Source organism: Oenanthe melanoleuca, chromosome 1A (genome assembly GCF_029582105.1).
Source record: "Oenanthe melanoleuca isolate GR-GAL-2019-014 chromosome 1A, OMel1.0, whole genome shotgun sequence".
Classification (NCBI taxonomy): Eukaryota; Metazoa; Chordata; class Aves; order Passeriformes; family Muscicapidae; genus Oenanthe; species Oenanthe melanoleuca.
Window position 1 is genome coordinate 49,414,510 of NC_079334.1, and position 26,512 is coordinate 49,441,021.

At 39.7% G+C, this 26,512-nt stretch overlaps 2 protein-coding genes across 8 annotated transcripts in view; one reads left to right on the forward strand and one right to left on the reverse strand.

Moving 5' to 3' along the window:
- The window catches only part of WASL (WASP like actin nucleation promoting factor), a 48,331-nt gene extending 47,672 nt beyond the window's left edge, over positions 1–659 (reverse strand). Inside the window, exons 1-2 of one of the 2 annotated variants that reach the window (XM_056511457.1) lie at positions 618–659; positions 522–563 (exon numbers count right to left, since the gene is read on the reverse strand). In XM_056511457.1, coding sequence (XP_056367432.1) covers positions 522–563; positions 618–635 — 60 coding nt within the window. In that variant the 5' untranslated portion in view covers positions 636–659. Of the gene's footprint in view, positions 1–521 lie in introns of both variants that reach the window. The other variant, XM_056511447.1, reaches the window with a different exon arrangement.
- On the forward strand, positions 634–12,819 carry LOC130263727 (uncharacterized). Of its 6 annotated transcripts, XR_008842384.1 has the most exons (5): positions 1,044–1,757; positions 3,816–3,922; positions 4,759–4,835; positions 5,486–5,565; positions 11,946–12,748. XR_008842384.1 is itself a non-coding variant. In XM_056511468.1 (3 exons), exons 1-3 carry the CDS (start codon positions 1,173–1,175, stop codon positions 12,125–12,127), a joined length of 630 nt encoding a protein of 209 aa, XP_056367443.1. In that variant the 5' UTR covers positions 1,124–1,172; the 3' UTR covers positions 12,128–12,819. The 6 variants fall into 6 exon arrangements, 2 of the variants coding, with proteins under 2 accessions (XP_056367443.1, XP_056367455.1); XR_008842387.1 differs by lacking the exons at positions 4,759–4,835; positions 5,486–5,565; positions 11,946–12,748 and adding an exon at positions 8,454–10,400 and having other exon boundaries at positions 1,038–1,278; positions 1,395–1,509; XR_008842386.1 differs by lacking the exon at positions 3,816–3,922 and having other exon boundaries at positions 1,124–1,509.
- Positions 12,820–26,512: the final 13,693 nt, after the last annotated feature.

Sequence of the window (26,512 nt, forward strand, 5' to 3'; positions counted from 1 at the left end):
TACCGCTGGTGCACCTGGGGCCGTCCCAGCCTCGTCCAGCAATGGAACTTTTACCCCCCGAGCCCCGCGGCTGCTCCTCGGCGGCCGGTTCCCCTGCCCGCGGCTGCAGGGCAGCGGGACCCCGCCGGCCCCCGGCAGCTCCATACGCCGGTGGGCAGCGAGGCGCGGAAGGACGGCGCCCACACCGGTGTCCGAGCTGTCTCGAAGGGAGCGAGGCCCGGCCCGGCGCTCAGGGCCGGCAGCCCCGCCGGAGCGGGCCGGCCGAGGGGCCGCCGCCGTCCATCGCCCCCCGCCCCGCGCTGCGGGCGAGCCGGGCACGCAGCGAGGCCTGCGAGGGCCGCCCCTCTTCCCGACGCCGGGACGGGGCAGCGGAGCAGGATGAAACTTCCGCAGCCTCAACTTCCCAGCGCCCGGCCAGGCTGTCCTCACGCGCCCCCGCCCGCCCCGGGCCCCGACCCGCCGCGCCCCGGTGGGGCGGCCGGGGGTGCCCCGGTCCCCTCGCCCCCCTGGGCGGGACTTACCACGCATTTCTTGCCGAGGAAGCCGAAGAGGCTCTCGTTCTCCTGCGGGGTAAGCAGCAGCGAGCCCACGTTGGTGACCCGCCGCGGGGGCTGCTGCTGCGGGGCGCCGCTCATGGCCGGGGCCGGCCCGGCGCTGCCCTCGCCGCCCTGCGACCGATGGCGCCCGCGGCCCCTTCCTCCCCTTCCTCCGCCGCCGCCGCCGGGGCCTCACAGCAGCCGCATCGCGGAGCCTCCCTGGCGGGGCCGGGCAAGGAGGGAGAAGAGGGGCAGCGGGGAGGGTGCCGGCGAGGGGGGCGGCCGGGAAAGGGGGTGCCGGGCAGCGGTGCAGCCGCGCCGGAGCCGCTCCGCGCCGGGGCCGATCCCGATCGCTCCCGCCCCTAAACTTCCAACTCCGGCCCGGCCCCGGCGGCCGCGCGATCCAACATGGCAGCGGGGGCGGGCGAGACCACGGCGCGCGGCAGCCAAGGGGGAGCCCGGCGAGCGCGCGGCCGCCGCGACCATGCGCCGTGCGGGGGAGAGGGGAGGGCGTCGCCTTCCGTGCCCGCCCCTCGGTACCTGCCGGGCCGGGCGGTGCCGGGCATGGGCGGCCGGCGGGGGCGAGAGGAGGAGGAGGAGGGTGATTAGAGCACGAAGAAGAAGAAAGACAAGAAAATGACGAAAAGGGACGGGGCCGCTGCCCCGGAGCCGTGGGAACCGCCGGGGCGCCGTGAGGGGCAGTGCCGCCCGGTGCTCCGGGCTGAGGCCGTGGGCAGCCCGGGTCCGTGGGGGAATCGCCCGGAGCGCGAAGGGACCCCGACAGCATCGCCTGAGCGGGGGATCTGGATCCAGCTGTCAGTGGAACAATTTGTAACCAAAAGTCTTGTTTTGTGGCAGGAAGGAAGCTTGTCGCCCGCGCAGGTTGCCCCGCCGGGGTGTCGCTGCGCAGCCAGCGGGGAGGCCGGGCGGGGTGTTACCTTCCCCCGGCCAACGCTGCCTGCCCCTGTCGGGGGTGAGTAGTAGCTATTTCACGCTCTCCAGAGGTTAGCTGCTAAGAAATCACGTATACAATCAACAGCCTTTGTGAGCCAGATTTTCCTTCCCCCTGCTTCTCTCCATGTGTCAGCAACCAGCTGCGATGAAGGTTGAAGACATTTCAAAACCTAAAGACTCAAAGCGCTGCTGCTTGTAATCACCTTTCAGTTGCGCAGAAGAAATGTTCACGTTTCTCACGTGCAAAAGTGAAAAACAGATATCAAAGTGAGCATCTTGCTAGTTTTCTCTGGTTTTAGGTGAAGAATTAATTGTCTGTGTGCAAGGTGCTAGGTGAAAGGTGGTAGGCCCCCCACTGTAATTTACTGTACTTTGTAGAGAAGAACTGAAGAAGTATAAGAGGAAACAAACCAGGGAAAACAGGAGAAAAACCTGGGAACACAAGTCTGTATGATGCTATACTGGCTTCGAATCTTCCAAAAGATCAGGTGGAGACAAGATGGCAGCCCATTCTCTACTTACAGGCCCTTTACCTGTTCATAAGAGCTTATAACTGTGTCCTAAAATGTAAGGAATGGAGAATATGGGAGAAAATCCCGATTTTACTCCATAAAAATAATTTGAAATGGATGCATATACAGGACTCCTCAATCTGCAGGTGTCTCAGAAGTGACTTGAGTCTTACTGTAAAGGAAAACCAGTAGGGACCAAGTGCTTCCAAAGTACTTCTCAGCAATCCTAGGTTCCTCAGTTTTACACACTTTCTGTAAGGTACACACTTTCTATGTAAGTATGTGTGTATTTTCGTGGAATGGGAAGCACTAAAGCTATAGAATATTGGCATCATTTCTTTCATTGCAAATGTCTGTAAAAAGATAAAACTCTTGGAAGCACTTTACAAGACGGTATTTTGTGGGATTTTTTTTGTGGGTTTTATTTCTTTTGAGGTTTGTTTGTTTGGGGTTTTTTATTTCAGAAATCAAACAATTACAGCTGAAGCCATTTTGGGGAAATTTACATGCCTCCCTTGCTGGTGGTGTAAATAACAAGAAATATAGTAGACCTTCAAGGTATATTCCGTACTATCATCTTCTAATCATTTGTATTCCTTGGTTATTTTTTCTCTTTAAAAACTTTGGGTGTTTGTTCCTGTGTAGATCTTGCTGTACTGCCTGGGTGTTACAGGTGATGTATTTTGCTTCATACTGTTATTTTCAGACCAGCTGGCTGGTAATTATTCTTAAGGGCCTTTTAACCTTCAGGCCCTATTGTTAGGGTTTTGTTTGCTTTTTTAATAAGGGAAGGCCGGAAAGGGAAGAAAAGAGGTCTATTTTCAGTCCCTGTGTTTCATGAATTATTCAAAAGCTCTTTCTGTTTTCGTATCGTGGTTAAGCATCAAGTCCTGAAGGGAAGGGGAAATACCAATATCTGTTGATACATCCAAGGGATCCACTGAAAAATAGATTTTTGCCTTTTATATATATGTTTGCAATAATTTCAGCAAAAACTCCTGTTTCTGCATAAAACACCCAATTTGAAGCAAAGTTCTGCCAAGGAAGGCCACCAAGTAGAGTTACCTGTGTGTATTTTGAGCACGTAGAAGTGCTCTTAAGGCAACTGCTGTTTATTGGAAGCTGTCCTCTGAATTTCTCACTGTGCTCCTTAGAGTTCAAATTGTGTTACCCATTGCTGATGTCTAAGAGCTGCTTGGGAAGTTGCTCTTCTTTTTTATTTTTACGTTTCAGGATACCAGCTCTTAGCACCAAGGTACTAAAATACATTGGAAATCATGTATATCAATATAAGTAAGCATCATGATTTTAAAGATCTATATTATAAATACTTATTTAATAAATAGATTTTATTATCCTTGTCAGAGTTAGCTTTGACAGAAAATTTTGTCTTTAAATGTGAACCTCTACAGTAATAGTTCATACTTTGAGTTTCACAGTATAAAATATTCACACAATTTCAGAACATTCTACAATTGAAAATGGAGTAAGAACGTGAGGAAAACTTTGTACCTAAAGTTAATTTTTCTAGTGCTATGAATTATACTTTAAAGATTTTATTAATGACTGAACTGTATAAGTGGAAAAAAATTAGTTATCCAAGGTTTAATTTTTTAGTTAAGTAATATCATTGCATTTCCCAAGTCTTGATCTTGCCACAGCCCTTGTTTTAGGTCATGGTTTGGTTTTCTGGTTTTCCATAAAAGGAAGAGACAGTTGATTACACTAGAGAACAAGCAAGGGTAACAGAGAATATGCCTTTCCACGGGAAAAAAAAAAATCTACCATCTCTTCCATTTCATGTTATTTGCAGTGACAAGTGGAAGGATCTGGGACAAGTGCAAAAACCCTGCTGCAGTGACCACAAGAGCATGGCTGGGGGAGATCAGGAGTGAGAGCATATGTGACCACACAGGAGGGGTATGTCAGCAGGGCAGCCTGGGAATGAACAAAAGTGGAGCAAGCTGCCTTTCCCTCAATAACCTTTTTGGTTATTGTAGAAAACACCAGTCTGCTCACTGCAAAACCGCGTGCGGTAACTGAAAATGAGGAATTGTCTTTGTGGTTGGAAGTGGGTTTCCAGCTGTGAAGACACAAGTTCTCTTTTTTGAGTAAATTATATTTTTCTCAACAGAGACCCCATTGAAGAGGATTGTGTTTGCACTGTTGTCAGTCGATGTCAAATAACATATTAGTTATTTACTCAGAGTAGCCTCATTCACTTCTACTGTCTGTGTTCTGAGCCTTTAAAAGCTGAGGAATAGCAGCCCTGAGAGGTATCTCCCAAGTAACTGAATCATCTGTTAAGGGTTCATTTCAGATTCAGTCATTGCATTTATTTTCTCAGAAATTTTGCATTATCTGTTTCAGGTGAGGAATAATTTAGAAGAAAGAGGATCAAACCTATGGTGTTTTGTTTTCTCTATATTGAATTTGCTGTAGGTTTCAATAACAGAATGACATGATTTAGCAACAAAAGTTGCCAAAGATGAGGGTTAAGTTTTAGTTTAATTGGTTAGTAAAGCCTCTGCTGATTCCATGTGGATGTGGAAGCCTGTCAGTAGGAAGCAGCCTCCCCCTTGGTGGGCAGGCTGTGCAGCAGTGTCCTTGCTGCAAGAGTGAGCAGGCTGCAGCCTGAGAACCAATGCTGTGGTACAATAAGTTCTTTCTTTTCTTGCACGAATCTTGTCCTAAGTGCCAGCTAGAACTTCTCCTGTAGTGCCCATTATATATGTCATTTTTTGTATCTTTTCTAGCCCTTTTTTCTGACATCAGACTGCTTGCTTGAAGAAAAGTAATTTGTGCCCTCCCAGTTTACTCAAGAAAGGATAAGGTTGGTTTTGCTGTGGAAATAGAATTGTACTTTGGAGTTATTGGGATTTCTAGCTCTTTTCAAGAGCTCCTCAGCAATTCCTTTGTGACCTGAAGCATCCATCAGACTGTATTGCTCTCCTTTTCAAGACTATGAGAAAGATGGACCAAAAACATACTGGAATTTGAGGTGTCCTCTCATCTTACTTATTGATCATTGCCTGCAGCAACTGTGCAACAGTTCTATAGCTCCTCTGCAAATCAGAGGAAAACATTTTTCTTTCCCCAGCCCAGGTAGCATCTAGCCTTGTATTAGAGCTTATCTTCAAAATTGTATGGCATAGGACTTGTTGAAACACTCTTTTTATTCCCTTTATAACTCAGCAATAACCATGAGTGGAGTAAATGAGTTAATCTTGTTTTATTTGCAGATACTAAAGGGAATATTATTCCTTCCTGTAAGTTTCCTGACAATTTTTTAATTCAATGTAATGAAATCCCCCTTCAGCCATTAGTCAGCCACCACGGAGCTCAAGAACTTCACCAGTTAAAAAAAAAGCAAAAGAGAAACATGTTCTTTCCTTACTGTGATCTGCAAAACTGTTGTTAGAGTACATTTCCTTAACAACAAAAATCTTGCTCTGGCTTTGAAATGTCAGTTCTTATTTGCAGCGTGACTGACCTCCCACCCTGATCAGCGTGGGTCTGAACAGGAAGGCTTGTCTTTACTGAGAGGAGGGAAGCACAGGCAAGTGCATTCAATATCCATTTTTACTGTAAGTGCTAAGAACAAAGTACATACGTGCCCTCTAAAATCTGCCTCGAGGTCAGTGGTTTACTCCCAACAGGTCAATGAGCAACTGGCAAATATTTAATGTGATTCAGCAACAATTGCTTTTTGGATCCTGATGGATGACTTAATAACTTTTATATAGCTTTTATTTCTTCTTTTTTTTTTTTTTTAATTCTTTTTTCTTTAATTCTCTATCTTGCACAGAATAACCTTAAGGAATAGGTATGAGCTACACCTCTGTTCTCCGCTGAGGTTGTGCTGGGGCTCTCAGCAGCAGATCCTTACTGCAGCCCTGTGGTGTGGCAGGGCCAGCCCTATCCTGGCAGTCCTGCTCTGCTGCTGCTACTCTCCAGGAGGCCAAAGACTGAGATCCTGTCAAAGGGCAGATTTGGGTCTGGACCAGGGGCTTCTCTGTTGCATCATACCTTCTCTGGTACTTCTTTAATTGGTTAGCTTCTGTGAAGGTTTTACCAGTTGATGCAGATATTTGGGGGAGGGGGAAAAGAGAGAGCAGTCTTTATGCATTGGTGTTCTTTCAGGTGTATGGCTCCACTTCATAAAGCAAGACTGAGAACATGCATATCTTGATCAGCCTGATTTTTGTCTTTGGGGAGGTTACTTACATAAGCTGCAGGCCAACTAGAGCAACTGGTATTCTATTGTTTTTATAGGAGAAAGAGAATATACTTTAAAAATCTAAAAGCTTAACAAATGTGTGCTGTAGGAGTTTTAACATATATAAACAAAACAAAATCAAACATGCTACAAACTGGCTTGAGAAGATGGATGAAAACTATGAATTTAATTGTTTTTCAAAACTCCTATGTTGCTTAGTGCCATCAATAAGAAAACCTGTGGTCTGTGCAGTTGTTTCTCTTCTGAGAGAATTAAGTCTAAAAGTACTTCTTTGTTTTTGATTGCATTTTAGTAAGTAGAGACAGTTAAATTTCCTTAAGACCTTAGGAATATCTGGAATTTAGCACAGACAGACAAGTTATTTTAATTTGTACATTCCTTTCTACCCTATTATTACTTTCAATTAAGGGCTCTTCCCATGGTATGTTAGGATGGCACATACGAATTATGTCAGTGCTTTATGTGGATATCTACTTTGCTCATGCTCACTAACTACCTGAAGGGGAAGTTGTCCAATAAGAACATACCTACCTGACTTTTTATGACTAAAGTGCTGGTATGTGTGTAGCATAGCATTGCTTGAAGTCCTGTATAGTTTTGGTGTCCAGCTGCCTTTTAAACACATATGAGAACTCAGCTCCTCTGGGGAGGAGCTGTTAAACTTGGAGAACATCCACAGCAGTCCTCCTCCTAAAACTAACCAGCCTTTAATAAATACTGATTCTGTGTGCTACAGCCTGAAGTAGTGAAATTTAGTTCCATTTCTATACTTTGTGACAAATAAATTTTTGAAGATGTCAAACTTTTTTATTTGTAGATACCATAGTTCTTCAAGCCTATCATTACATGTGTTAAAATTACATATATATATATATATATATATATTTATGTATATATGTATATGACAGCTTCAGACCTACCATTTGGAAATGTAGATTTGGTTTTGTAGTGTTGGCTGCTACAGCATAATATGTAATGCTGACCTGTTTTGTCTTAAGTTAGCTTTCTTGACCTTGAATTTTCTTGTGTCTATTTAAAATATGAAACCCAGCATTTTTATTTAAAATACTGTCACAATAATTAAAGTACAGTGAGTTGCTGTTCAATAACTAGAAACCTACAGCACAGCTAATAAGGCTTTCTGAGAACATACTTGTTACTGCTATAGCAGCTCTTTCACAGAGGTCATGGCAGGGAGCCAGAGGAGGTTGGTAGACAGCTAGGCAACCAGAAAAGAACAAGTTTGTCAGCATGTACAACTGATTAACGTGAGGATAATTTTCCATAAGCATAGCCTGCAGTGTTTGCTTAAGGTGGGGGTGTTTAATTTTTCACTAAACTTCCTAAAAGCTAAGCCATTTTTAACTCTGGTAGAAAGTAATTTGTTCAATTCAAAAGGAATAAGTCTCCGTAAGATTTTTATACTATTTTTACTCTGCCTACACATTGCAATAGGCTGAGGTAGATTTAATATATAGGCAATATAATGCAATTCCCATGAAAATACATTATGGCACTTATTCTTGATACGTGGTTTTATTTCTACTAGTTAGAGTGATCAGAACAAGAAAACATGAGAAACATTTAGTGGCAGAAGAGGCAGCCTTTAGTTATTATTTTCTCTTGCTTGTGAATATCATCTAGATTGCCAACATGTGACAGGAAATAAATTAACTTGCTTTTCTAGGTTGCTTATTGTTATAAATGTTTCATAAGTTTGTGGGAATATGAATGGTCTTCTAAATTTTGTGGTGTTCTGTAACCCAAAATCTCTGTTCAAGTATAACTGAATTCCTGGGCAGTACAAGAGCCTGGCTGAGGCTACACTCAAGATGGACAAAACAGGTCACATGTTTTCACACTTTTATAAGTTTTGATCCATTTACATATTTGGGTTAGTTGTCCCATTACAGCTTCAGGTTATGAGGTCTCTTCTTCCCAGATTTCTCTCCTCAATTCAGTGTTTACACTTTTTGGGCCTGAAGCTGCAATGATGTCCTTGGTTCTCAGGCTGGAAAAGGATTGTTTTGTCTAACTGAACTGTGAGGAGAACTTGCTAACACTTTATATGAATTTCAGAGTATATACTAATGTAGTACAGAATCTGGAAAATATGAATGCTGATACTTAAAGCACCAGTAGTTCCAATCTCCAAAGCAGGTTTAGGTGTATTCAACTGCTGCACTGAATTTATACTTCTCCTTTCTGCAGCTCTCTCCATGTGCAAGGTCAGTGCTGAAAGGAGAATATTATCGAGACCTGTGTCAAGCAGAGACTTCCTTCACACTGAAATAACCGAGTGTTTGCCTAAGGAACAGTATAAAACAGACTAAAATAAATGCACGAACTCTAAACATTCAAAAGAGAAGACAAAAATCAATTCATATTTACATTGTTGGATTTTTAAAAAAATGAAGTAATAACTCACTAAATTCTTAATATTGTTCTTGAATATACAGGACATTTGCCAAAGTCTGTAACTATGTGTGCTTTATTTCAAATATGATGCAACCCATAACCGGCATTCTGCTTAATTTTGCAGTATGAGCTGTCTTTATCCATTATTTATTGTGTTCAGATATGAGGAGGATCAGAATATGAAACAGAAAGAGCTCAGTGGCTTTGAGGATGAATTGTAGACATGAGATGAAATGGAGTAGTAAAACCTGCAGTGCTTAAGTGTCTGGATTGAGAATTACTGAAGGGAAGATCCAGGAGGGTTGGAAGTTGCCCTGGCAATGTGGCCTTGGAAGGGTGAATGCAGATCCCTGGAGCTTCTGGTGAGAGATTCTCACTAAAGCCAGGGAGGCATTAGTGCCATTGTGCAAGGCCCTAAAGCACCTTATCAGGAATAATGTGTATGATTCTCTCTGTCCATTTTCTAGAAGTGAATTTAGATTGCAACAGGTTCAGAGGACAGATAGTGTGTCTGGAAGAACAGGAAAGAGGAGATGAGGTATCATGGCAAAATGAAATGACAGAAAAACAAAGAAAATATATGAAAGTTTAAGTATAGTATACTTCCTGATCAATAAATAGTATAATTTCTGTTGACTTGATATAATTTCTGTTCCCACATGTAATTTCTTAACAATCAACAGTGTCATTTTTCAGGTGGTGAGGGACTTTATGAATAACAGGGAGGAAATACATTTTTTTTAAAGTTAATGTTAGTTCCAGAAAAGTGTTTAGAAATTTATAACAGATACATTTCTAGAGAAATTTACAGATTCCTAATTCTGAGGACAGTTTGTAACACGCATCCAGAATTAAGTGGGGACAAAATTATTTTACTGCTTTAAAGCTGGCACTCGAGACAAAATTCTATACAGTATTCCTTTTAACACCAAAGGACAGGACTCAATTTAGAAAATCTCTTTAGTTTTTCTGTTCATCTTTGTCTTTTAGATATTTTGCCATCTGAAAAGTAATAATAAACCAAATCACTGCAATGGAAGGAATTTAAAATCCTTCTGTCTGAAGTTGTCTAAAACTAATAATGATTTGGGGGTCTTTTGAAGAAGGGTGGCTTCTAAACAAATCTGTCAAATATTAATTTAAGTCTCTGTTTAGTCTACAGCAGTGAAATTGCTTTGAATAGAAAATGCATGATAAAATATGTGTAGTGGGTCTTGTCAAAAAGCTTTTCCATTCTGTTTCACATTTTCCAATAACAGGCAATCTCCACTGCATTTAATAAAAAGTAATAAAACTTCTGAAGCCAGAACTGATTGCTGGTTAATTTAAAAGAAAGTTTGTTACCTCTCTTTGAGTATACTGCTCATTTTCTGAATCTAGAAGTCAGTGGTTAAATAAAGTCTCTCTGGGAGGAATTTTCCATTGTGAGTCATAAGCATTGGATTGACAACCTTTATAGAAATTTAAATGCAGTCCTATTAAACAGTACACTTCTGTAGACACTGAGGGATAAATTTCTTTCACTGGGTGCGGGGGCACTAAGGTGCAGTATCTGGGAGAATGACTTGTAGAGAGTTCATGTAGCTATGAGAAGCCATGAGGCTGGGATCTGCCTGGCTGGAACACCTGTAGTATCCCATTAGGAGGGCAGGATATCTAATGGTACAGAGCCCATCATCCGGCAGCAATTATCTAAATGGTGTTTGTCCACAGGAATAAAGCAACAGCTATATAAATAAAAAACTGTTTGGTTTCTTTCATTATATATATCACATTAGAGCTGGATATTGCTGGATATTGCTCTTGCAAACATCACTTGAAACAAGTATTTCAGTAAAATGAAAATAACTATCACAGTACTTCCTAGCTTGTGTTTTGAATGTACAAAATGTAGGAAAAAAGCATCCTCTAAACTTACTTTGTTTCATCAACTGTCTCCCATAACTATCAGTTTAGCTTAATTTTGAGTTTTCCCCTATAAATTTTGGTAACTTATAATTGAAAAATATAAATGTGTGAAAAATTAATCCAGTCAACCCACTTGTGATGCTGAGCATACACATGAAGGAGAAAACTTGAGAGATCACAGATGATATTGTAGTCATGCACAGGAAGAATGCTGAGAAGAGGATATGCGAAGATGCTGGGCAGCTTTCTGGAGCACCAGAGAAGGCATCACCAGCAGGTGTTTTGGGAATGTGTAACATCCCTGTTCTGATTGAATCTGAGCACTCATAAATGCCAGTGTGTGACCACCATTTTGGGAAGCTGCCCCTGGTTGCTGAGCTGGGCTCACAGTAAAGATTTTGGACATGATCTCTTGGTGGTGGCAGTTCTCAGAGCAGTTCTCAAGGTCTACACAGCTACACGAGCTTAAAAAGCAATCCCAATATAATCTCTTCTGACATCAGGTCAGGCACATGGTGCTGTGCAAGTTAGTTCTTCTTAACCTCTAGATCACTTAAGATCTGGCACTGGTAATAGCTTCCCGGGGAAGGGCATTGCAAGGTGATTGCAAGCTACATGTGTGAGCACAAACCCCATGCAGCTCAGCACTGTGCTTCTCAGAAGACAGGAGTGCCAAAAGAGAAATGCAGTGAAACTCTGCCACTGTTACAGAGTGTTACTATTAACATTTTCTGTCTTCTAGTAATAATTTTTGTCAATATCCACTTCTACATGTTATTTGCTAATTTAAAGCAAATTATTGTTTACTACTAGTGATCAGCTGCTCTAACTTTCTCCCTCAAAATGTGCTACTAATAAAACATCAAAGATGTGCTTTGCTGTACCTGTGTTTTTCTCTTGCTAAAACTGAATAGCTAAAGTTATGCCAAAAGTTTGAACAAGCAAATGAACAAAACTCAGTAAAGAATCCACACAAGTGAGTTGTGTTTCAACACATTCTTCTGAGCCAGCAATCAGAGATTTAAAGTATTTGGAAACAAAACAATCCATTAACCAATGTAGTCCATAAAATTAATCAGCCATAATATACTTGGTAAGATTAGCAGTCATTTCCCACCAGCCATAACCTCTCTCCCTGCAGCAAAACAGGCACTTTACAGGCCTGTATAACTCCATATCTCATGCCAGCCCACAATCCAGAGAGCAGCACAGATATTTACAGTTGTTTTCATTAAAATTGCCATGTGTTGCAGAGATGGGAGCATTCATGCATGTATATGTATGTATGTATTTTATGTATTTTATGTATATATGTATGTATTATTTGTATGTATATAATCACTGGATTTTTTTGTCCTACACTTCTATTGCAGCAAGGAAGCATCCTGTCCATTTGGGTCAAGGAAATCTCTGATGAGAGAAGAACCATTTACTTTCAACAATCTTGTAGGACACTGCTTGTATTTGGCCTTTCCAATGCATTTTATACTGGAACTTCTGCAGCAGAGGCTGTAACTGAACTTTTAGTGTGGCTTTACTGTCTGGATGAGGTTTTGTAGCCCGGGGCCTTAGGACAGGCAGGATTTCCAAGATGCATTTTATTGGAAAGCTTTGGATAGCTCTGCTTCTTCACATGGGTTTTTGAAATCACTGCTGGTCATGCAAGATAAGTTGAACCCAAATGTCTCACTCTCAAAGTCCTGATGTATTTGCATGTTTTGTAAGTGGTTGGTCTATAAATGTAAATCTCTTCCTATGCTAAACATTTACAATGAATCAAAGAGATCCGCAGTGGGTGCATGTTGAGTTCAACAGATGTGTGAAACTTCAAAGGCATTGCAAACATGACTGGTTCTCCAGTGAGTAGTCTTACCTGCAGTGAGATAGATGATATTTTTACTAAAAAAAAGTATGTGGGAATATTTCCAGACCCAAAACCAGCCATAGCATGCAATTCTTTTGTATTCTCTTTTCTCTTATTCTCTTCTCCGCTGACTTAAAATTTTAAATTATTCTATGAAATCTCTTTTTAGTTTGTTACCAAGAAGACTTACACCTGTCTTGAGTTTAACTACAGACAATGAAGGCACAGACTTGATCATCAGTATTAAGATTTTTTAAATGTATTAAATATATTAAATGAAGAAATTTCAAATTATTCTGCTTTGTTTGTGCCATATTTTTACCAGAATGTTAACAAAATCTTTCTTGATTGATAAATATTGATGAAAATAAATCTGGATAAATCTTCTGATGGCTTCCCTTTCATAATAATGTGTTTATTTCCAGTGTTTCTTGTGATCTCTCACTTTACCCCAACAAAAATACTGAAAGAGAAACTATTACAAGGTGTTGCTCATTCTAGTGCAGGCACATCCGGGAAATACAGTGAACATGACAATTGGCATGGCAATCAGTATCCCAACTGATGGTGGCAGTGCTTTCTGCAATTACAAACCTGGCTCTGGGTTCTCTCAGACTCTCAAAATTCTGTTCAAATTCATGAGGCAAAGTTTAATGTTCAAAGGATTTTCCACTGAAATTATGCCCTTGTCTTAATTCTGTGAGGACGGGATGCCAATGGGGGGAGCAGAGATTTGGGGAAAGGCATCACACTTGTTGTCAGGATAGTGCAGGAACAGTTTCTAATCTTGGTGACATTTTCTACTGAAGAGACACAGCAGGAGATAAAAAGGTGGGTGGAGTGGCTGACATTTGGATGAGCCAGACTCCTTCTAACATCAAAAGAATTTCAATTCAATAATTGGCCAAAGGGTCAACCAGATTCGTGCCTTGCCTAAGCCAGTATTTCCATAATGGTTTTGGTCTGTGCAAATTGCTGCTGTACAAACACAGTCAGGGAGCCTAGGCAAATTCCTTAATTCTTAGAGGGCTTAGTGTGGCTAGGAATTGTCATTTCCTTAAACATGGAACATGTAATTGCACAGTTTATCTTCCCAAATTATGTTTATTGCACAGTTCCGGTATCTTTCTCATTGGTTGAATAATTGGGCTGGTTTGCCCAATGTATGTTGCCTATTTTCCAGGTAATTATGGTCTTGCTAAATAAGTTTTTGTGGAAGCATTGTCTTATGATTTGCCTTTACAACTTCATGCATATATATATCTGTATATCTATATGGATGTCTCTATATTTTCTTTTCCTACCTGATTTTTAAGTGGTGCCATTGTATTTTAGTGTTTCAATGCTCTTCATTCAGAAGAGCATTTATTGTTACTTTACACATTAACCTTTGTAAATGTCACTTTCTACATATACTTAGCAAAGGCAAAATGAACAGAAAGTGCTTCTAAATGTAAAGCAACTGGTGCTATAATATATAGTTCCACTCGTAGCTCACCACAGAGGATAATGCCAACCTGCTAACACAGCATGTGTAGTCCTATATTAAGCTATTTTAATGGCTATTAATTTGTTTTTTTATTTTTAGAGGTTGTTCCTCTAAAATAAGGTTGTTCCTTAAGATTTTCTGTTTAAAGTCATTTGGAGTTCTGAATTAATTGTCATCCACAGTGCTCAAAAAATCTTGATAATGTTATTTCTATGAGGCACAAGGGGTAGGATTCATTTGACTCTGTGCAGATCACTGCAGGAGTTATCTGCACCTATGCTAATCACATCATTTTCCCTTTATAACCAAGAGAAATGAGTCAGCTGATTTACTTCTAATACCTGGTACAGGGTGAGATGAACTGCACCTCAAAAGCAACTCCTTACTCCTTAGAGACTTCAAAACAAGCTTTGGTGACCAGTTCAGATACAGATATTTGCACTGGTGATATATAAAGAGAGGTGAATCCCACCGAGGTGACTGATGGTAACTATGAGCATGCCTTTTTTTGAGCACTACAAATTTACTCCTAGCTGTACAGCTGTTTGTAAGTTAAACAATCTGGTAATACTCAGCTTCCACAACATTTTTTTGTGTTTGCTTTTTTTTTTTTTTTTTTTTTTTTTCCCCAATTTTTATAGTACCTATATAGATTGCTGACAATTCTGACTAGTACTTTAAAAGAAAAAATGCAGGTATTAAAAAAGTTAAGTTCTAAGAGTGAAGGCAAGGGTATCAGTGTTTAAGTAAATTGCTATATAGCTATTAATATTAGCTTTAAACTTGCAGGAACTTTACTAGTAGTCCTGAAAACTCATGAGTAGGTGCAAACCCACACATTATGCTTAAATCTAGTTTGGATAATTTAATTGAGTCTTAAATTAAAGGCTTAAATATGTAAACAAATCTTCTGCATGTGGATTTGAAGAATTTTGACTCACTTCTTGGGGTAAAACATCACCACTGCAAATGTAGGCACTATTTTCTTGATGAACATGTTTTACCTTTTTTTTTTGATTTTATGGAACTGACCTCAAAATAGTTTTTCAAAAATCTTTCTATGAGCCAATGTGTAAGGAATCTGTGTGGCACGGTAGGTAATCATAATATTGTGCATTTTTTGCATAATAGATCTCAATTTTGTGCTAAAGTATTCTGAAATGATTACTTTTTAGACTCGAAGGGCTGCTCTGTAGAATTATGAGAACCTAAAAAGAAAAAAAAAAAGGGGGGAAATAAAAGTGAAAAACACCTTCATTTGCTAAAGAAAATATACTTTCATTTTCACCCACAAGGTGGTGCCACTTCCTCAAGTTAAAGTAAAATTTTCCTTTGTAAGCGGTATAAAAATGACATTTACCAAATTAATCCCTATGGAAAGAGTGAAGGAGAAGAGGAGTCCTACTAGTACCTTTAAAATAGCATTTAAATGGCATTTAAATGACGTATGGTCCTTGTGCTGGCCCTCTGCAGAAGACTAGGATACATTCTGCCTGAATTCAGGGACATATTTGCTAATTTGTGTGACAGAAATAGCCTTTTAGTGCATATGGTCACTGCCAGCTCTTCAGCAAGTCATGCTGCTCCATCTGAGTGGGTTTCCATTTCTTTCTGTGTACCACAAAAACGGTTATTTATCAAACTTCAACGTTTTATATCTGAGGAAGTGTACTGAAGATTGGTGATCTGCACAGATAAAACTGAAATTTAAGAAGAGTGGAGCTGCCAGTGTGTGGCTGAGAACCCATCTGACCCATTCAGAATATTCATTTTAGAGCCGTTTCAGAAGACCTTTTTGGATACTAACTGTGGTTTATTATTCTTTTCACCTTGTATGAGTGAAAACCTGGAAGAGAAAGAAAAAAAAACAAACAAACAAACTATGGTTTGTGCAGCACTTTGTCTGTAAAAATTATCTTGAAGTCAGATGCTGAAAGAATAAGAAATGGCAAGAGGCAGTCCCTTGGCAGCTGTGTCTCCCCATGCTTGGCTCCGCTTTGCTCATCCCCACTGGTCCCTCTGGAGACCCTGGCCTTTGCCCCAACCTTCTCCAGGAATATTCTACCTGCTTCCCTGCTTGTTTGCCCTGTCTGCTTCCCCTCACACTCATTTGGTAGCTGCTTCCTCTGTGGTCACCCCCAAAAGTACAGGGGAGCAAAAGAGCGTGGAGTGTCTCCCTGCTTTTACTAAGGGTTCAAGTACCCCAAAAATAGTGAGTAATGATGCAAAAATGTTGGATAAACTTGACATGTGCATCATTGCTTGTACAACATGTGATGAAACTATGTTTTACTTTACTAAGAATAGAAGTGTAATGTGTTTAATCATGGAAATCCTAATCTGTATTTAAGGTGGAAAAATCAACCTTTCGTTCAAGTGAGTTGTGTGAGTGATTCCTATGAAAGTCAAAACTCATAGCCTCCTACATCTCTTGAGCAGTCTTGTGAGGCTAATTTGAGAGTGTAACCCAAAATTGCTTCCCTTCACATGGATGGGAACAGCAGTGTGAGTAACTGAAATACTTTCAAGCATTTTTATTACCCAACAATTTCTCCTGAAATGTAGAAGCCCTAACACAGGTGACAAAGCATGAATCCACCTCTGACCCAGGAAGCAAGTCATTGTCTCAGGGCAGTTCTGCACTCACACCCTGGCCAGGTGACACAGTGTCATCGGTGTGGCAACCCCACCTTCTGGAGGGAACAAGTTATTCACCACCTGGGGCCTGTCACCATCCCTGTGGGTGTCAGAAGAGATCCTGCAAGTCAGATTGCATCAGCGTGGGATTCTGAGTGACTCACAGCAGTCTGATGACTCCGTACCTCATTTGTTCAGGCAAGCTGCAAGCCCAAGGATGTGTCCCAGCCTATGTCATGCAGGTTGTTTCTCCTCTTCCTAATGGGAGTACTCCACATGCATGTGCTGCCTATGCTTGAACAACAAAAATTATGTTAAAGATAAGACATGACATTTTATGGAAAATGACTGTACTACTTCCTTGAAATCTGGAGTTGATCTTATGTGGCAAGGCCCTTGGATTTTACTAGTTATGTAAGAAGAAAAATTGCATTTTGATTTTACTAAAATGGCAATAAAGGGACGGTAAGTCGAGGGAAAAGTGAAAGAAAACAGAAAAAGCTTTGGAATTAAGATTTTTAAAGGAGTGTTTAATTGAGTTTGAGTTAAAGCTTATTAAAAACTTCAGTATGTCATATTTCTGTATAGTTCCATTTTATAATACCATATTTTTATATTATACCATATTTTAGAAGAAATAAGCTTTCTTGGTATTCTTTAAAGTCATAATTAGTGCTTCTTCTGTAAAAAGAAGTATTAGTTTGAGACGTTTTCTTTTGTATTTCACAGTTAAAATTGAATCATACATCCTTGTTAATCAAAATAAAGCCTTCTGTTAGGAAGGGAAAGGTGAAAGACATAGCAAAGGTGGGAAAATATTTATCTGGATAGCTTTAGGAGCACATGATCCAAACTGGGATCTTCAAACCAGGAAAGACATTTGCATTTTTGCTCTTACTTTCCTCTCTCCATTTAATGGATTTTTTTTTTTTTTTCCTTTTTAATCTAGATCTGATTGTTTGGGGCAAGTTTTTATCTTGCTGCACTAATCTAAATGTAGCAGGGTTAAGGTGATCTGCTTGGTGAAGATGGAATCTCAGACAGAAAGCAGAAAGGATTGGAAAAAAATACTGCAAGGAAGGAAAAGAAGCTGGAAAGGAAGTTCATGCATTAGAAGGATGGTTATTAGAAAGGCTTGAGGTGCATTTTCCCCAGCACTGACTGCTGGTGCCTCTTTGGAGCAAAGGGCTGCTGAGCACACACAGCACCCCCAGGCTGCCAGGAGCATCAGCTGTGTGCTCTCTGTGGTGGGGTGGTAACCAAGGTGTGCTGTGCCAGTGGGGCATGGTGCTGGCTCTCTGTTCCTCCTTCCACCAAGTTTCATCTTCAGAACTTCTTAGAATCCTTCCTCTTTCAGTTCTCCTACCCAGAGAGCTTTGAAAAGGCCAAGGGGCATGACCAAAGTGAACACTTCTGCAAATATCTATATTTATGGTATTTCTACTAGCTGTCAAACAAGCTTTTGACAAGATTTCATGAATGTGATGTTCAACAAAAAAAAAGGATGGAATAATTTCAAAAAGCCAAAATTCTTGATTTTATCAGTACCTTACTGTTACTCTCCCTACTTACCCAAGTTTTGCTTAACAGCACACTTTAGAAAACAAATCTAAAGTGTGTTTTGTGCACAGTACATTTCTGACTGTCACTTCTGTATGCACACATAATTACACACACAGAAAAGCAAATTAATTCTTCACAAAAAAGTTTTTTCTCAACTGCTGTCTTACTATTTTCTATTAGCATTCAGATATACTTAGTTTTACAGTTAAAAATCTTCTATTTCAATATGAAGAAATAACTTGATCTCCTGAGGTTTTTTAATTATCCTGCTTGCTTCCTTATCATATGAGAAAATACATGAAAATTTATGAGATGTGAGTTAGCCACAGGCCTCAGCTTCTGCTTTCTGGCTATACATCAGAAACAGAAGAAAGTTGCCATGCAGAAGTGTGTGGGTAGTCATGGCTGTTCTTTAGCTTCCTCTTTAGTCAATATAAATTGACTTTTTTTTCTCCTTATTAATTTATCTCCTGCTGTTGCCTGAAAGTACCATCAGTCACACAGGCCTATGAGTCAGCCACCTCTCTGCATGAAGCTGAACAATAAATTCCATTTCTTCCTCCTTGCACTTTAAATATAGCTTCGTTCCTCTGTTCCACTGGGGCAAGGTCTGTTATTTATTCTCTTCCTCTGTGATTGGGTTACCAACTCCCTTTGGCGTGACAAGGAAAATTAATCTGCATTCATAAAAAAAGTGAATCCACACATCTTTTTCTAAACAGGTGCCAAAATAATGGCAATATCACAGAAAAAAAGAGGAGAAAAAGTTATTTGAGTAAAGTGTCCCTTCGGACATCATTGTCTCAGACCTGAAAACTTGTATCTTCAGACCCCATGTTTCTGTTTGACCAGAGAGCAGGAACACTATAGATCTGATTGTGTGAGAGTTGTTAATAATGCATTCATTTCTCCAAAACTGTGTTCTGAGAGTGATAAGCTGATAAATGTTTGCAGGCTTCGAGGTTTAAACCCATCTATCTTTTTATTGTAAATGACCATTGCCAGAGTAAGATCCCTGAGTGCAAAGGCCCAGCTACCAAATGTGTTCTCAGGAGCCCCTTGCAAGAATACCCAAAAACTAAGATTGGCCAAACTGCTGGGTAGGTCCAGAGAATGTTATTGAAGGGCAGGCTCTTTACATTTACCTATGGAATTATACATTTGTGGAAATGCAGAGGCATTGATGTAAGAGGTTCAGTCTTAAATGATTTTTTTTGTTTTGTTTTTTAGGAGACATAAGGAAAGTGAAGGGGAGTTGTCTTGAATTTCTCGTGATTAACATTAAACTAAGCATCAGATGTTCTTTGGGCAGAACATCTAACCATATTGCAAAATTTCCATGTAACACTATTAAACCCCTGATCTTTCTCCTGATGAAATCAGATTGCTAGCCCAAATTTCACATTGGTGTTGACTGATTTCTAGCTGCCCTGGTGTACACAGGTCTGGCCCTTTTTTCCCCTAAAGCTGTGCATGCCCACTGTCCTTTCCTGTGTTGGAGAAGTGCCACTCACACGTAGGTTGTACATATGTTTTTCAGAGACACTCCTACGTGAGTTTGTTTATATATATGTATATATATTTGTATGTATGTGTGCTTTGTCATCTGCTTATTCTGTCTCATGGTTAGCTAGATAGGTTCAGGGTGTGTTTTAGTTGTGGTTTATCTAGCCATAAAATCAATTGGCTATTATTTATGATTAATCGTGTTCAGAAAGGCAAGAGAGGGACCAAATCCTTTAACCCTTGAAGGGATAGATTTATAAAAGTACATAATGCTTAAAATGCATTAACTAATACTTTCAGAAGTAGCAAACCTGGTTCAGTGCCATCAGTCTTTTACCCAGTGATAGCTAGATGTCTCACTGCACCAAAATTGCCAATAAATGAGAATGGAATATTACAATATTTTGACAGATATGGACCCTTAATCCTATGAGGTCCAATCAGTTCAACTGCTTTAATAGTAAGTGCCTGTTTGCATTTTTAAGCAATGATGTGACTTGGAAATCTGATAAGCCCTCTTACTTCACATGAACTTTAAATAAAGTGGATTCAGGAGCAAAATTCAGTTCTAGATACCTTATGAGCTTGAAATGAAACCCACAGTCCACAGGTCTAATTAATCCAGCAACATTTATTTTTAAAATGATTATTAAAAGACAGACTAATACTAAATTATTCCCATGCTCCTTCTCACCCTTTTTATCCTAGCTATGAAGCAAAAGAAGTTATTCTCTAGGGAGTGTTGAATTATTTTTTTTTCTAAAACTCTTAAAAGTAATTTTGTTATTTAATGCACATTCAGGGTAGAATTGTTATGCTACCCCAGTTATTAGGTTACACATGAGTTTTTAGAAACCTTTATTGTTCCAAATGCATTTGTGACATGGCATAAAACCTGGGTTTTAATATATATTAGGACTTGGTCTTTTTCTTAAAGTCTTTAAACACTGATGTTATTAGCTACTTGGTAATTAATTAGAAAACACACATTCTAATTATTTTGCCAATAGTTTGAAAAAAAAAATACCCAAATCAGATCAGTTCTGTATTTGAGAACATATTACATTTTATTCAACCCACATACCTATTGGGATTTCCTGAGGCATTTCTTCCTTGATGCATTGGAAGCTGAATTACATTTCACAGAATCACTAGGTTGGAAGAGACCTTCAAGATCGAGTGCAACCCATTTATCAGAAATACAACTGTAAATAAAAATATTATTCTTAGACACATAATAAGAAGCTGGAGACAGCTGAGCTTTCTCTCTACCTCTAAAAAATGCTGCTTTACATAAAATATAGCACACTCTCTCAAATTCCTTCCACTACAAAGAACTTGGTTTCATTTCTAAATCAAATAAAACCAAAGCATAAGTGTCCTTCTGAATTATTTATCCAAATGTGTCTCCTTATAGATCCCCCCTGTCTGATGCAGCCCATCATTCCTTCTGTTCCCCAGAACATTTTCTGCATGGCTGGGGATGAGGTCTGGCTCCAGGAAGGAGCAGGACCTGGGAAGGCTCCATGGTGTACATGCCCACCCCGTGAGTTCAGGGTGACAGAGCAAGGCTCTCTGGGCTTTTATTTTTAGCAGAAGTTTTGTGTGGCACAGGAGGAGGTTGGCAGGAGCTAGACTGCAAAGCCTGGTGTCATTCTCCTCTCTGTCAGAATTATATATATACACACAGGCATCCTTTGTCAGATGGTGGGAATCAATAGCTGCTGACTCATAGCAATTCTTGCATCTCTCCCATGATCTTCATTTCCCTAATATCAATTGAAACTACAATTTCAATTAAAACAAACAATATTTCAAACTTCTTTTTCTTTACCACTTTAGTCAGGGAAAACAGTATTTTCTACTGGTTTATCTAAGTTGTTTCTTTCACCCTTCCACTCTATTTTAAATGTGTTTGGCTCTATTTTTTGACTATAGCAGAGATTTTACCCACAAACATATATAGCCCAAATACATATGAACAGTGGGTGCATATTTTACTCTTACATACTGGTATGTTATTAATATTTAATTGGGAAGTTGTTCTTCGCATGGTATTTTTGAATAGAGAGAACAAAGAGGTTAATGGGAAAAAATTCCTCAGAAATTATGCCTCTGTTTACTTCATACTCTGAGTTCAGATAAGAAAAAAGGAAATGTTTAAGTGAAGTGAAATGAGACCTGGAAGAAGAATGAAAGGAAAGGAAAGGGTATATAACTGCAGATTTGTCAAGGTTGAGCTGAACAGAACTGAGGGTCCAAGGGGATGCTAACCCTTGCAAAAAGGGTAAGTGTGTATTAAGGAGGAGGTGGGCAATGCCTGCAAGAGCAGCCACCCTCCAAAGAAAAATTAATCTAGAAACACATGGAGAAAGAGGCATTTCAAACAGGTGTCACATTGGCCTCTGCTTCCGAGCCTACAGGCTGAGCTAATTTGGCTTAAAAAAGAGATGGACGTAAGGCCAACATGAAAAGCTAATTTTACCCTTTGTTCTATAATCTATTTTAGGCAAATAGATGGCCCTTTGTTTTGAATGAGGTGTTGCTGATTTCTGGCAGGTGCTCAGGAAGAGCAGTGCTCGCTGGCTGATGCTGCTGGCGCTGCTCTGGATGGGACCCTGAGCTCTGCTGGGCTTGGGGCACCTGCCTCAGCACTGCTGCAGGGCTGCACTGCTGGCGTGCCTGGGACAGCTGCTAAATGCACCCTCCAGCAGAACTACTGATGGTGTTGGCTGGCAGTCAGCAATCAAAAGTTATTTCAGCATTTGCCATTGTGGGAGTGGCGTTCAAGCCCTCTCTGGCAATTCAGATATGAGCAGAACCCTGTCTGTTTGTCTGTGCAATTCCATGTTCTTCCTCCCAGCAAATATCAGCCAGACACTTGAGAGTGGCTCAGGTTTCAGATACCATTTCAGAAATCAACTCATTGGTGGAAACAACCTGCTGAGTGAAAGCCAAGAAAAAAGGGAGTCATGCTGCAAGCTCAAGAACCAAAGTAGGAGAGATCTTCTGTACATGGCTCAGCCTTGGGAAACCTTAGTTTGGAGCTCAGTCAAGGATGAGACACAGGCCCTAGGAAACTTGCCTTTATGATTTCCAAGGCTCAGGGAGCTACTTGTTTCCTATTTAATCCAAATAGCTTTGCAGATTCAGAGACAAATGTGGCAACCACAATAACAAAAATGTCTGTAGTTGTTCCAATAATTCTTTGTACTTGTTTCCTGTATTTGTTTCTAATTTAATACTTAAATGGCAACAGTCATGCTTGACAAGATGAGGAAACCCAGGGTTTCCTTCTTTTACACTTCACAGTTCCCACATGGGGATATGGACATTTTTGACCTCTTAGTCTGCATTGTTAGGACACACAAATGCCCTTGACTATCTAGCTAGTCCCTAACTCTGTATGTAGGGACTCTGTCTATCCATCCCTATGTGTCTGATGGGGGTTTGACTGGTCATGGAGATGGCATGTTGGAGCTGTTGTCATGCTGAACCACTTTAAATGCCTCTTCATGGAGCTGTGATATCACTGGTCCCTTCTGCCCTGCTTTGGTCACTCACCATCCCATGGAAAGCAGACACTGGGAGCAGGGAGCACTGGTCCCTGGGCTCAGCTTCCATGTGTCATGTTCAAGAAATAGCAAAGACTGAGCACTTCATATTTAGTTTTAGGGAGGATTATGAACAAATGATAGAATCATTAAATCAGTTTGGAAAAGATCATCCCTGAGGAACACCATTAGAGAATACCTGCCAACTGGATTTGAGTCCATTCACCACCAATTTTTGGACTCAGCCACCCAGCCACTTTTTAAAATAACTCTTCCTGAACTATTTTGTTAGCTTGGTTTTGCCAGCATCCCTGCTTCTGCCCGTGCTGTGGTGACCTAGATGTCCCTTCTGCTACTGCCTGTCACTGCTGAGTCCAGAGTGTGTAACTCTCAAAACACAGCTGAATTCCTCTCAAATACCAGTCTGGTTCACCCCATATCAGGTCATAAATGCAGGCAATTTTTACAAAATTTTTACAGAAAGAGCCCAGATGCTTACATATAATAAATCTACTTTTTAAATGAATTTATTTCCTTATTTTACAATTACATGATGAATGTTTAGGTAAAATTCTTCTCTCCTCTTCAAACGCTCTTAGTTTCTCATTAGTTAAAAGCCCACTCATTAGGAGGAGCACATTCCTGGGACAAACACATCAGCTGTTGTAAATTGTTTCAGCAAAGTTTTCAGCTATTCATTGATTTTATAGAGGTAAGTGTCATGTTATTTACTCAATTAACAGTCAGTAAAGACAAAGTTTTCATTTCTGCTTGTAATCTATCAGTTAGGAGAGATTTCTCTGTTGTTTTCAATGTTTTATGTTGTATCATGTCAATTCTGGACTATATTTTCTTTCTTGGTTTGTATTTTTATCTGTCAAATAGCTATTTGGTACTTAAAAATCCAACGTGCAACAGCAATTTTAGGTTAGAAAACTGATAATGAAATGCTGTTTGTGAATAAAACTCACATTTCAAAAAAAAGACTAATGTTTTGACTTTAAGGATATTTTCGAATTTGGTTTATCAGTTGAGTGCTTAAATGCACTGTGCTGTGCATGCAGCACTGCTCACCCAGAAGGAAGCTAATTGTATGCTGTTTGGGTATTTAATCCCATATGAATAATACAAAATACTTATTTCATTAGAAGAAAAGCATTCAAGGGAATTGTTTCAAAATGTCAGTCACACCTATGAACAATACATTTTAAAATAATCTCAAGAGGAACCCAAAAGAAGATGCAGTTCGTTGTTTGAAAATGAGTTCTATTCATTAATGATTTGTGTCAATGTATTGTGCTGTGTTTTTGTAGAGCTAGAGGTATTTTAAATTCATTTATTTGAAACAATGTAGACAACAAACTAAGCTGCGTATTCACATGCTAATAAAGTGTAAAGTTAATTTCACCTCAAATGCTTTACGCATACTTTCCAAATTGTCTTGAGTTTCTGTTGCCAAAGTGTAATATTCCCTTTTGTACTATCCAAGAAATAGTAATTATTTACTGCAAGCAGAGATTTGCAGTGGAAATACACAAATGTTTTAAGAGTTTGCCAACATATTAGGATTTTTTAGCTGACTAAAGGATACATTTTTCCTCTCACAAGATTATAAATGCTTAATAACTCCATGAATTCAACTGGAGTATTTCCAGATTTATACCCCTCAATTAATTTCAATTGAATTTTCTTGAATTACACTATCTGAAAGCATAATGTATCTTTGTGTGAGCTAAAGTTAATTTAGCTTAGGGCATTTTCTCAAGAATAAGCCAAGGCCTGATTGTAGGCATTCTCTCTGTTATCAATTTGACTTAATTTTCTCTCTTATAAGTGCCTCTAATAACAATAAACCTTTCAGAAAATGGATGTGTGAATTTAGCAGATGGTGTGAAAGAAGCCAAACTATTTTAAATGCTTTGCAACAATGTAAACTCATGTATTATTTATTGTACAGTATTACCCATTCATACATTCTTATAAGCTATTAAAATTCCATGCCAGAAGGTAGGATGTATTCTATTAGTGCCAATTAATGTTCATGGTCTTCAGTTAAGAATATTTAGTAATAAAATTAGAAGGAAAATCTATAAAAAAGTGAGGACTTCTATACAGAATGCTGGTGGTTGGCACTTTAATTTTCACCCATTGAAGGTCAGAGCCAGAAGAGTGTTCTGAACAATGCTGAGGACATTAGTCTTAATTATTCAGGGAATTAAGGCTTTAGCAGCTCTGATAATCAATATGACTCCTCCAGAAGGTATGACCCACAAATTTATTTTCCCCCTTTATTCTTTGCATATGGAGGAGAAATAAATATTAAATTGCATTTAAGTTCATACTTTTGACATAAATTTTGCAACTTGGGATATTGAAATGTTTTTTTCCTAGAATACCTTTGTCTTCAGTTTATAATGCAATGGAAGCAGATGGACTGGAATTGAAAATAACAATGCATCAGGCCTTTGCATAAAAATATTAGATCAGTGATTTGTGTATCAGATGCAAGCAAATTCATGTATTTGATATATAAAATGGTGTAATAGTCCAGATGTTACATGGTTTCTTCCAACCACAGAATACTTCTTTTGCTCAATTGAAAAATTTTTTGTGGCACATATATATTAAATCTCCATCTACTGCACAGACAGATTTAAACCATATTACTTTATCTTCCCCTGGTATTCCAAGTATCATCAATAATCTGCAGTGATTTAAAATGACAGCGCTATCTTTTAACTAGAATAATACTGGGAATCATGACCTGTATCTTTATTTTCCCTCTGTCATTGTTCTGAATTGCCCTCAATCTTGCTGGTACTAATGAAAGAGCTTGGCATAAGAAACAATGTGCAAGAACATGTGACAGTCTGGCCTCTAATAACTAGAGACAAAGGCATTACAGGTACACCAGGATACACCAGGACATGGGAAATACTAAAATGGTTATTTTTAATAATTTCAGGCTCTATGGGAACAATATCTTGTCAATACCAGTTTTTTTCCCCTTTAATTTCCATGCTTCCTTGCAGTCTTTTCTCTCAGTTTAAGGCATGACACAAGTTGCACTAACAGAAAGAATAAAACTAAACAGGAAATGCCTAAGTAAAACTCTGCCCCAAAAATTATTTACTGTAAATCTGTGATACTCACCAAAGAATGTTCTCTGGCATTTTCCATTTGCTTTTACATGAATAATCCACAGTTCACAAAAACAACAGCAATGATAGCACATGCCTGGGTCCCCATCTCCTTGGTCTTTGAATTTCTTTTTGCACAAAAATAAAGAGATGCTACTCCATGCTTTGCAACCTGGTATTTATGCTCACTA